The sequence below is a fragment of the Artibeus jamaicensis genome, unplaced genomic scaffold, assembly GCF_021234435.1.
Source record: "Artibeus jamaicensis isolate MK-2021 breed Jamaican fruit bat unplaced genomic scaffold, CSHL_Jam_final scaffold_3307, whole genome shotgun sequence".
In the NCBI taxonomy this organism is placed as follows: domain Eukaryota; kingdom Metazoa; phylum Chordata; class Mammalia; order Chiroptera; family Phyllostomidae; genus Artibeus; species Artibeus jamaicensis.
In genome coordinates, this window is record NW_026522040.1 from 6,988,563 (window position 1) to 7,001,390 (window position 12,828).

The 12,828-nt window shown below is 38.8% G+C and overlaps 1 protein-coding gene across 4 annotated transcripts in view; it reads left to right on the top strand.

Moving 5' to 3' along the window:
* TNPO3 (transportin 3) overlaps positions 1 to 12,828 on the top strand; it is a 103,637-nt gene that overhangs the window by 41,911 nt on the left and 48,898 nt on the right. For all 4 annotated transcript variants that reach the window (XM_053657076.1, XM_053657077.1, XM_053657078.1 and 1 more), the window contains 4 exons: positions 6,115 to 6,258; positions 7,568 to 7,743; positions 8,261 to 8,399; positions 10,109 to 10,255. In XM_053657076.1, the coding sequence (XP_053513051.1) occupies positions 6,115 to 6,258; positions 7,568 to 7,743; positions 8,261 to 8,399; positions 10,109 to 10,255 (606 nt within the window). The remainder of the gene's footprint in view (positions 1 to 6,114; positions 6,259 to 7,567; positions 7,744 to 8,260; positions 8,400 to 10,108; positions 10,256 to 12,828) is intronic.

Consider the following 12,828-nt stretch of genomic DNA (forward strand, 5'->3'; position numbering starts at 1 on the left):
CAGTGACATTTCCCTCTAAAACTGGTGAGATGCCCTAGGAACTTAACTCTTGTTTCTATCAATTAGCCAACGGTGAAAATTTTTTTTGTCATACATTGTTCTATAGTTCCAAGAACCCATCAACAGCATTAAATGAGGACTTTACTGTACATTCCTTAGGAGCCAGAAATACTTCGCTAGAAAACTTGGTAGGGGATGGGGAGAGAGGGACTGAGGAAAACTGCTGGCCAGTGCACTGCAAGAGCGTCGCACCAGAGAAGCCAGGAGTCTGGGGAGGAGATGCACATTCTGCAGAAGGCTGTCAAGTGAGCACACTGGATCCAGGAAGCAGGACCCCTTTCCTTTGGCAGTTTCTCTCCAATGTCCTTTTGAAAAAAAGTTACTGCTAGTTGGCACAGGAAAAAAATACTGAAAGAGCCTAGATCCATTGTTACAGAGTAGTCCTTAAGAGATTAAATTTGGTGCTGAGTAGCACTAAATCTGGAACCAGTTCCTTCTCATTTGACAGGCAGCTTCCATATGCACTCTTCTACATACATTTAAACTCCTGTGCAGTGGTGTAACAAACAAGTAGAAAATAGGCAAGTTCTACCCAGTAGGGGGGTTTGTCTTAACAACACTCCTTCACTAAGGTGCTTGAGTGGGACTGCAGTGCTGTAGCTGTCCACCTGCAGGTGGCCCAAGCATACTGTGCAGACCCATCTGTAATCCAGTCTTGAGTTTTGTGCTTCAGTTACCTGGCTGTAGGGAATACCCCAGAAGGGCGTAGACATGGATCGAGGAGGGTAAATCAATGTAAGAAGAACTGGTGTTGAGAGAATCTGAGCCACCTGCTCATATACCTTGTATCTTCCAGACCTTCCTTCCTTCCTTTCTTTTTTTTATCCTCACCTTAGGGTATGGTCACTGATTTTAGTAAGAGGGGAAGGGAGGGCAAGAGAGATGGAGAGAAACATAGATGTGAGAGAGAAACACTGATCAGTTGCCTTCTTAACCTAGGCATGTGTCCTGACTGGGAAATCTAATCCACTACCTTTTGGTTTATAGGATGTCACTCCAACTAACTGAGCCACACTGGCCAGGGCTACCTTCCAGATGTTTCTGAACTTAGTGCCTTATAAACTGTGTCCATTTGATGACAGATTGCTGCTACTCAGGCCCAACCCAGTGGCTAAGTAGTTCTGACAGACTGCTGTGTGATGGGAATCTCAGACCACATGATCACTTGATGTCCCATCGTTAGATGTTCAGTCTCTACCTGGGCTGAGTAGCAAAACCAGAATTTGCTTCCAAAAGAAAAATAGTTACCTGCAGAAGAGGGCATAAATTTGCTCCAGAATCCTAGATACTTACACTACGGTTTTCCTGTCAGTGTTTCCCAGAGGCTCCATATACTCATGAAACCTAGAATCTCTAGGAAGTACACTCATATGAACGACTTCAGTTTAGTCTGGTACCATCCTCCCTTGGTTTAACACACTTAGAAAATCTCCCACATATGTGCCCCAGGTTTCTTCAGATATGTATTAGCAAAGTTTTATAGCTCTCTTGGTATTTGAATTATTTCCTCCTGTGTGTACCTGTCCCCTTGGAACATGCTGAGTTGTGACTCTAGTTATGGGTGCCAAAGGGGCTGTTGTGGTATGTCCTAAAGAGAATGGGCCTCCCCTTTCATAGGGGGCCTCCCCTTTCATAGCCTGTTATCGGGCTTTCACGCTGAGGAAGGCTAGTCTCTCAGACACTGGAAGGCAGTTTTCTTCCCCTGGTAAGGGAGAGTCAGAGTGACCTGGGGCTTTAAGATGGTCAGTTTCATTGGGGTCCAACCAGATGTCTACTTGCCACACTTCAGAATCCCATTCTTTAACAGTTCCTAACTTTCATATGAGACACTTAGTGGGATTATAAATTTAACTATTGTTTGTATTCAGCAAGTCACGCAATAAAGTTTTGTGTATGAGTTTCAGCCCTACAACTACCAAAAAATAAGAGCTTCATTTACAGTTATTATAGAAGTTCTCTGGTTCTCAGACTGTGACTTGAGCTGAAGGTCAGAGAATTTAAGCTTGTCGTTTTCTTTTTGTAAGTGCTTAAGTGAAGTCAGAAGAATCCAGTCAACACTGCTGTCCTTAAGGCCGTCATTACTGCCACAGTGGTCAAGTGCAACAGCCACTTGGGCTCTCAAGCACGTGCTTGACTTAGCACTCCCTCATAATTGTCATAGGCGATTGCTTGATTTGGTGTGATGGAATCTGAAAAATATATCCCTGTGGTATCTAATAAGAAGGTCTGTAATTCTGTCATGTAGCTTGTCATGTTACAGAACCAGAGGATAAAATTTGTACATAATTGCTAAGAAACATAGTTGTGTGGCTATAGTATCAGGTACCAGAGTCCTCTTAAAACCTTTTCATTCGGTTTCCCCCACATTCTCTTTAATGGTCCTATTCCATCCCACTTCCTTATTAGTATTTTATTTTTCCAATCTATTCAAATGGATCCATTCTTCTTTTTTAGCATTTTTTAAATTTTTCAATTGCAGATGATATACAAAATTATATTAGTTTCAGGTATGCAACCCTGTAATTAGAAATTTATATAACTTACAAAGTGATCACCCTGATAAATCTAATACCCATCTAACATACAGTATTATTGACTGTATTACCTATGCTGTACTTTACATGCCCATGACTGTTCTGTAACTAACAATCTGTACTTCTTAATCCTTTTCCTTTTTCATTTGTCTCTCAACCCCTCTCCCATCTGGCAGCCTTCAAAGTATTCTATATATCTATGAGTCTGTTTCTGGCCTGCTTATTTACTTTTTTTTTTTAGATTCCACATATATGTGAAATCAAAAGGCATTTATCTTTCTCTGACTTGTTTCACTCAGTGCAATACCCTTTAAGTCTACCCATGTTTTGTAGATGGCAAGATTCTATTTATTTACTTATTTATTTACATTTTTAAGCCATTTTATTTATTTATTTATTTATTTACCCTTTATTGTATTATTTTTTCCATTACCATTTAGTCCCCTTATACCCCCTTCATTTTTTTCCCCATGGCTGAGTCATGTCGTATTTTATATATGCACCATTTCTCATTTATTCACTTATCTATCACTGATGGACACTTAGGTTGCTTCCATATCTTGGCTATTGTAAATAATGTTACAGTGAACATATGGATGCACATATACATTTTTTCAAGGTTTTAAAAAAAGATTTTATTTATTTATTGTTAGAAAAAGAGGAAGGGATGGGAAAGAAAGGGAGAAAAACATTAATGTGTGGTTGCCTCTTGTGTGTCATCTACTAGGGACCTAGCCTGGAACCCAGGCATGTGGCCTGACTGGGAATCAAACCTGCGACCCTGCCCTGGCTGGTGTAGCTCAGTGGATTGAGCAAGGGCCTGTGAACCACAGGATTGCTGTTTGATTCCCAGTCAGGGCACATGCCTGGGTTAAGGACCAGGTCCCAGCAGGGGACACACAAAAAGCAACCATACATTGATATTTCTCTCCTTCCCTTCCCGTCTAAAGATAAATAAATAAAATCTTTTAAAAATCTACTTTAAAAAACAAACAAACAAAAAAAACCTTCGACCCTTTAGTTTGCAGGCCATCACTCAATCCACTGAGCCACACCAGCCAGGACTGCACATGTGATGTAATGTTTGGGGTTTCTTCAGATAAATACCTAGAAGTGGAATTACTGTGTCCTTCATTATCTCTTGTTATAGCCTTTGTTTTAAAGTCTAATTTGTCTGGTATAAGTATTGCTACCCCATTTTTTTTTTCTGTTTCCATTTTCATGAAATATTTTTCTCTATCCCTTTGTTTTCAGTCTGTATGTGTTTTTCAATCTAAAGCAAGTCTCTTGTACATAGCATATGTAAGGGTCTTTTTATTTATTTATTTATTTATTTATTTATTTATTTATTTATTTATTTGAGAGAAAAGGGGGGAGGGAGAAAGAGAGGGAGAGAAACAACAATATGTGGTTGCCACTCATGTGGCCCCCAATGGGGACCTGGCCTGCAACCCAGGCATGTTCCCTGACTGGGAATTGAACTGGTAACCCTTTGGTTTGCAGGCTGACTACTCAATCCACTGAGCTACACCAGCCAGGGCAGATTGTTTACTGTTTTTAAACTGGTGGTTATCCTTCTTTTGGTTGTGCAAGGAAGCAAAATGTTTCTACTTAAGCCTTCATCTTGGCTAGAATTTATTCTATGGTTAATTCTTAAATGTGTCCTGGCCTGGGATCAAATCTACAACCTTGGTGTAACAGGATGACGCTCTAACCAACCGAAGTACCTGGCCAGGGTTGTTCTTTGATTCTAAATGAGAGTTTTGCTGCGTAGAGTAATCTTGGTGGTTTATCCTCACTTTTCATCTCTTTGAATATTCTTGCCAGTCCTTTCTGGCCTGCAACATTTCTATTGATAAATCAGGTGATGTCTTATGGGAGCTCCACTGTAGGTAGTTAACTGCTTTTTCTCTTGCTGCTTTTAAGATTCTCACTTTAACCTTTGGCATTTTAATTATGATGTGTCTTGGTGTGAGCCTCTTTGGGGTTCATCTTGTTGGGACTGTGCTTCCTGGCTTGTATGTCTATTTCCTTCACCAGGTTAGGGAAGTTTTTTGTCATCATTTTTTATTCCACTTCAGTACAGTTCAAATAGGTTTTTGATTCTTTGCTCTCTTCTCCTTTCAGCACTCCCATGATGCAAATGTTGGTACCCTTTAAGCTGTCACAGTGGCTCCTTAAACTGTCTTTATATTTTTGAATTCTTTTTTTCTTTTTGCTCTTCTGATTGGGTATTTTTTGCTTCTTTATTTCTGAAACATCGATTTGATCCTTTGTTTCACCTACTCTACTGGTGCTACCCTGTTATGTATTCTTCATTTCTGACTTTTAAAAATATTTTCTATCTCTATTTTTATGTTTCTTAATCATTGCCTATAAAAGTTATTATTAAACACTTTTTTAGGTGATTAAATTGTTTATTGTATTGCGTTTGAAGAAAACAGACAGTGCATCCAGTAGATAGACCAAAAATGTATTCAGGGTTTTATTTTTAACTGTCAGCAAAAAGAAATTCCTTAGTGGATCATGGCAGTTGGACAGCATTGTGATTAAGTTTAATAAAGGCACGTGGGGCACTTGGATGACCAGATTCTATAGCTGCCTCTTTCTACGGGTTCTGAATCGTCAGGCTCCTTAAATGATGGGGAGAGCTCTTATTTCATGAGAAACAGTTCCAAAGTAAAGTTGTTTCTCCTGCTAAAAAAGTTCTTTTCATGTCATTTGATTAAATGGGGCATTCTATTCATTTTGGTTACTTCCCCTTAATATCATCATCAGAATTCCTGTAATTCCACAGTTGTGATTTAAACACTTTTTATTTAGAGAAAATTACATTACACTTTTCTTTGGAAAAATATACTTCACAAAACCAAGTTTGCAAAGAGAAGCAATGGTGAATTTTAGTTTAACGTTTTTTACCTCTTTTATAAACTGTCACATTCATAGTACTGTCACTTTCTGTGGGGTGGCATATTTGCTTGAGTGTTCAAGTGCTGAAGCTAAAACATCAGCTTTTCATGTGGGAATATACAGGAGTACGACTAGCTTATTTTTATTCTATGAAATTAGCCATAGATGAGTATTACTTTAAAGACAGCTCTGCTGATAAGATCAAATTAATGCAGAAGTGGGATCTAAGAAACATAGCTATTTCCAAAACATATCTGTCTTTGGCAAGTATATAACCTCTTTGTATCTCAGCTTTCCAACTAAGAAAGTAAAGATAATAGTAGTACCTACATACAGAGTTTTAGTAGGGATCAAAGGAATTAAAGAGTTTTGAGAACAAAGTCTTGTAGTTACAAAGAACTTCTGTTAGTTGTTACTAATTTTTTTTTTTAATTTTTTAATTGTTGTTCAGGTATAGTTGTCTCCATTTTCACCCAACCACAGCTTCCTGCCCCACCCATCCCCAGCTGTTAACTGTTTTCATCCTTTTCATTATTGCATCTGTAATAGTGGAAATTGTAATAATGGTTTAAATACAAAGATTGACATTACTATTTTTCATTTTTTTCAGATGACCTGTGTAGAAAAAGTAGGAACAGATGAGAAAATGCTTATGAAGGTCTTTCGCTGTTTGGGAAGTTGGTTTAACTTAGGTGTTCTGGATAGCAACTTCATGGCTAACAATAAGTTATTAGCACTCCTTTTTGAGGTTTTGGTAAGTAATGGCTTCATTACAAAAGTATTTCTATCACATAGTCCCAGTAACTCACCTTCAGTGACAAAGCAATGTTTTAATATTTCTGTGTGTGTAGTAGGAAAATAGCAGTGTCCCTTTGTTGCCAGGTACCTAAGTAAGTATTAGTTTTAATATTCAGACTGGAATGCAGTTAGGTTTAATGGGAGAGCAGTCTTATGTGTACACGATCAGTTACTTACATATTAAAGTTCCAGTAACAAAACACCATTGGTCTCTTTTTCCTTGTTTTAAATATATAAAGTTGTATTTCTAATAATGTTCATTTTTATCTAATAAGTAAAAATAAAAGAAATGATGTTCTTGAAAAATAAAAAACATTATATGTTTTACAAAGATTTTATTTATTTACTTTTACTATGTTTCTGTATTGGATTAATTCGTTTTTGAGCCTCCTGAAATGCCTTCCTCAGAAGGATGTGTGGAAAGTAAACTGGTTTTTTGCATGCCTGAGAAATATTTTTATTTTGTTTTTATTCTTACTTTGGTTTGGCTGGGCAGAGAGTTCAATATTCTTTCCCTTAAAAATTTTCAAGGCCTCTTATATACTGGCAGACATTATTGCTAATGAGAAGCTGGATAACTGTCTGATTTTTGTTACGTTCTGAGTTACCTTCTCTCCTCTGCAGAAGCTTTGAGAACCTCTTTCACTTTGATATTCTGAAATGACACATTGATGTGTTATGTATGGGTCCTTGATACTGGCTGGACCCTTTCATTTTACATAGCACTATAATGCCAGGAAAAGGGTGGAAACATATCCAGAGACTAAAATAGGACGGGGAGCCCTGGCCAGGTAGCTCAGTTGGTTGGAGCATCATCCCAATAATCTAAGGTTGTGGGTTTGATCACCAGACAGGGCACATACAAGAAACTACCAATGAATACATAAGTAAGTGGGACAGCAAATCGAAATTTCTCTCTCTGTGTCTCTCTCTTCCTTCCTCTATCTAAAAATCAACTTTAAAACTTTTTTTTAAAAAAAGGGCAGGGAACACACATGACATTCCATTTGGAGAGACTGATATGAAAAGACATGGATTTTAGAAGTCATATGATCATGATTGGGGTACAGAAAGGCTGATTTGCTTGGTAAATAGGAAAATAGAAATAGCACCAGAAGGATTGACTGATATTTTCTCTTCAAAGGTCATGGCTATCAGGCTATAGGCATTTAATTACGTGATCAGAAACAGGCTATAATTGTTTATGTTTTACTTGGATTTCAGTTTAATGATTATACTTCTTCCCTATTTCTGCTATTTCTTAGCAACAAGATAAGACCTCATCCAACCTACATGAAGCTGCTTCAGACTGTGTGTGCTCAGCTCTCTATGCCATTGAGAATGTGGAGACGAACTTGTCATTAGCCATGCAACTGTTTCAAGGAGTCCTGACGTTGGAAACAGCCTATCATATGGCTGTGGCACGTGAAGATTTAGACAAGTGAGTATTTAAGGCAGTAGCCCTGGGTTCACGTACAGTCTGGCATTTTTTAGCCACTTTTCATTATTTATCTATTCTTTGTGATCCTTTGTGACTGTGTAAGTATCTACACTGCATCTTGCATCTCTGCTTTCTCATCTGAACCTAGAATGGCAAATTGCATACAGTGAAAAAGGTTGTGATCATGGAAAGTAGTCATTTTTATACCCTTACGAGGGGTAAGGCTCTAAGAATTAGGGATAAATTTGAAGTATTAAGTGTGATTTGATGGGAATTTTATTCACATGTTTAGTAATTGAGGATTCGAAGTGGCTTATGAGTCATTTGCTTGTATGTATGAACGTAAATGATGTAAGGAATGGTGAATGTCACGGAGATAGGAGTATGATGCAGCAAATAATCACTGCGTGTCCCTTGGCTGAGGATTTTTTTTCTTTGTTTGATTAACTGTTGATGAGTATATACATATAATACCAAGATATCTGATTTGGTGCTCTCATTCTTCTCTCATCTACAGAGTTCTGAATTACTGCCGTATTTTCACTGAACTATGTGAAACTTTTCTTGAAAAAATTGTTTGTACTCCAGGCCAAGGTCTTGGGGACCTACGAACTCTGGAACTGCTCCTTATCTGTGCAGGACACCCTCAGTATGAGGTAGTATTTATACTATGCTAAAGCCTTTATTCAAGTTTTATGTTGCCTCCTATGTATATTCCATTGTCTCCCATCCAGCTTTACATTTGTGGGAAATTATAGCCTTATTTTTTTTTCGATGTGGGGGTTGCCTCTGTATTGCATTTTTAAAAAGTCATTATACTTGGGCTTCCTCTTTGACCCTTTTCTATTTTTTATCTGGTTAGCTGGGCTGACTGGGACATGCATCTCAGGGAGCCAGTTAGGAAGCTGCCTGTCTTTCTGCTGAGCCCCTCGCTGTCTCCAGTTATTCCCAGAGCTTTACAGTTAAAAAACAAACAAACAAAAACCCCACACCAAATTTTAACAGTATCTCTGCAGATGTAACATCCAGAATTTGTCCCCATATTATGGATGGGAATGAGAAGGATTAAAAGGACCTAAAGAGTCTTCTTCATTCCAAAATGGGTATAAAACACCTTTCCTCTCTCTTAAGTTCACTAGACTTTTTTTAGTCTCTTCATTTATTCAAGTAATTTTACATTCTCTTAATATAAGAAGTGTGAAAGAACCTCCAAGATGGGTATTGTTTTATATTTTTTAATCCTTACCCAAAGATATGTTTACCAATTGGAGAGAGAGAAAAACATTGGTGTGAGAGAAAAACATCGACATTGATTAGTTGCCTGACTGGGGATTGAATCTGCAACCTAGGTTTATGCTCTGACCAGGTATTGAACCTGCAGCCTTTTTGATTTACAAGATGACACTCCTACCAACTAAGCGATCCGGCCAAGGCTAGGTATTGTGTTAGATAGCTCTATTTTGGATCCTTGATGGGAAAATAATGGTGTAGGGCCCTTCTTAGGGAGGGCACTATAGTCCTGTGATTCTCAGCCCTTTTTTATTATCATATAAAAGACAATGTTGCCCTGGCTGGTGTGGCTCAGTTGGTTGGAGCATCATCTGGTAACTGAAAGGTTGCAGGTTTGATTCCTGGTCTGGGCACACATCTCAGCTGTGGGTTCAGTTCCCAGTCTAGGTGTGTACAGGAGGCAACCAATGAATGTTTCTCCCTCACATCGACATTTCTCTCTCTAAAAGCATGAAAAAAATGTTCTCAGGTGAGGATTTTAAAAAAAAGGTAATGTTTATTTCTTTTATGTGATTTTGTGAGGATATCTAGTTTTGGATGAAACTCTAAATATTTTGGGAAAGAAGTATAGCACTGCCTAATGATTACCACTCATTTAAACAGGGCCCTAAGATAAGCTGTGGATAAAGTCGTTTTTCCCTTTCTCTCCCATTTAAGAAATCGAGTAGATAAAAGTGACATATGGTTGGTTTGTTCAGAGATTTGCAGATGGTTTATCTGGTTAGAGGTGCTCTAATCTCAGGCATAAAATGAAGTTATTTCAGAATTTGGGGAAAAAATAATTTGAAGAGACTTCCACTTTTCTGGCCACTTCTCTAAATTCAGAATCTAGTACACTGTTGGAGAAGTTATCCCAGGGCTAAATGCAGAATGTAAAGCCAGTCATCCTAAATGGAATTGTGGTTCTAACATAAGAAAGTAATTTGGGAGGTGGATATTAAATCTGCTAGAAAAAAGATGGCTTCTTAATTGCTTCCACTCACATCATTTAAAAGTTTACCTTATTTCTTTTATGGCTCTAGTAAAAGTAAATCTCATTCCATTCCTTTCTCTCTCTCTCTCTCTAATTTAACAGGTAGTAGAAATTTCCTTTAACTTTTGGTACCGATTAGGGGAGCATTTGTACAAAACCAATGATGAAGTTATTCATGGCATCTTTAAAGCTTACATCCAGAGGCTGCTTCATGCCTTGGCTCGACACTGCCAGCTGGAACCAGACCACGTACGTTCTCTTCTTTGCTTCTTTAAATCTTAATTTCCTTGTCTTTTATATTTTGAAGAGGAACTTTGGAGAATAAAGCTAATGGAATCTGCAGTGTTTTTTTGTCACTCTACAGCTTAGACTGAAGAGGCCACTGCTGGTACAATGAAGAGATTAGGCCTATGTACAAAGAAATTAAATCTGCAGAGCCAGTAATTCTCTTAAAAATTTACTTTAAATAACTCTGCAGAAGGGGAAAAAAACCCCTACTTTATGTAGAAAGTATTATCTATAAAAGTAAAAAATGGTACATCCTGCCTGGTGTGGCTCAGTTAGTTAGGCCATGTTCTGCAAAGCAAAAGGTCGCTAGTTTAACTCTTGGTCAGGGCATATGGCTGGGTTGTGGTTTGGTCCCTGGTCAAGGTGCTGCGGTAGGCAACCAATTGATTTTTCTCTCCTGAGTCACTGTTTCTCCATCTCTTTTCCCTCCCTTCCCCTCTTTCAAAAATAATAAATTAAAATTTAAAAACAAATATAAAGAGTCATGATTTTAAATTTAAAAAGTAAAAAAATGGTAAACCATGTACAACTATGTAATAAGAGTTATATCAATTAATGATGCAGCAACTTGATTTACCATTATGCTGCAGTTAGAAATAATGACTGTTGAATTTCATGGTTGGTATGCTAGACAAAAAAAATCAGAACCTAAAATTTTATACTCTGGGACTTCCACCAAGATGGAGGTATAGGTGGATGTGCCGTGCCTTCTCACACAACCAAGTTTAGGGACAACTAAATATTAGCATCAGAAAACACAACCAGAACACGGAAAATTGAACTTTTTGGAAGTCCGTTAACAACAAATTCTTCAGCCCGACCGGTAAGGGGCGAAACTGGCATCTGGTGAGGGGTTGCACAGGAGAACTGGGTCGGACCGGGCGCGGAATCCAGACGTGCGAATCCAGACGCACGGGTTCCAAACGCAGGATTGGACCTAGTGAGCGACCGAGCAACCCACTGGGTGAGCGACTGCAGAGGAGACAGTGGGGAGGCGGTGCTGCGTGTTGACTGCGGTTGCCTATGCGCGAGGGGACAGGCGAGGGAGTGGGCGGTTGGATGGGCCGCGGCATAGAGGGCGCCACCATTTCCCCGCTCTGACCACGCCTCCACATACAGCGTCACAACCCAGCGACCTGGGAGTCCAAGGCACCGCTTCTCACATTTAAAGGGCCAGAACAGACCAAAAATGTCGCAGGAAGACCTCAAAGCCCCAGAGATAAATCTAAGCGACGAAGAAATAGCAAAACTCTCAGACGCACAGTTTAAAACACTGGTCATTAGGATCCTCACAGATCTGGGTGATTATAGCCACAAATTAGAGAAACATATGAAGGCTAAACTAAGGGAAATGAATGGAATTCCACAGGAAACCCATAGAGATGAAAAGGAAACTGGGACTCAAATCAATGCAGTGGACCAGAAGAAACCAAATAATGGCCAAACAGAAAAGAGTCAAGGAGCAAGAATTCAAAGAAATGAGGAGAGTCTGAGGAACCTCCAGAACATCTTTAAACGCTCCAATATCCGAATTATAGGGGTACCAGAAGGGGGAAAGGAACAGCCACCAGTGGAAAACTTATTTGAACAAATAATAAAAGAAAATTTCCCCAGTCTGGCAAAGGAAATAGACTTCCAAGAAATCCAAGAAGCTCAGAGAGTACCAAAAAAGTTGGACTCAAGAAGAAACACACCAAGGCACATCATAATTACATTAGCCAAAATTAAAATGAAGGAGAGAATCCTAGAAGCAAGAGATAAGGGGACAGTCACCTACAAAGGAGTCCCCATCAGACTGTCAGCAGATTTCTCAAAAGAGACCTTACAGGCAAGAAGGGGCTGGAAAGAAATATTCCAAGTCATGAAATCTAAAGACCTACAACCAAGATTGCTCTATCCAGCAAAACTTTCATTTAGAATGGAAGGACAGATAAGGTGCTTCTCAGATAAGATCAAATTCAAGGAGTTCATCATCACCAAGCCCTTATTATATGAAATGTTAAAGGGACTTATCGAAGAAAAAGAAGTTAAAGAAACATGAACAGTGAAAGAACAACAAGCTCACAGTTATTAACAACCACACCTAAAACGAAAGCAAACTAAAAGAACAGCTAGATCAGGAGTGGAAACATAGAAATGAAGATCTCAAGGAGGGTTAGCAACAGGGGAGTGGGAGGAGGAGATGGGGGGAGAAGGTACAGAAAATAAGTGGCATAGACAGTAGATAAAAAATAGATGGGGGGGGCAAGAATAGCATGGGAAATACAGAACCTAAAGGACTTGAGACACATGGACATAAACTAAAGGGGGGTAATGGTGGGGATGGGGGGGCAGGGTGGAGGGGAATGAAGGGGGGAATAGAACAACTGTAACAGCATAATCAATTTAAAAAAATAAATTAAAAAAATATATAAAAAAATAAAATTTTATACTCTGTATTTTTAAAAATATATTTTATTGATTATGCCATTACAGTTCTATTTCCCCCCTTCATTGCCCTGTACCCTGCACACTCCTCCCCCCTTTAGTTAATG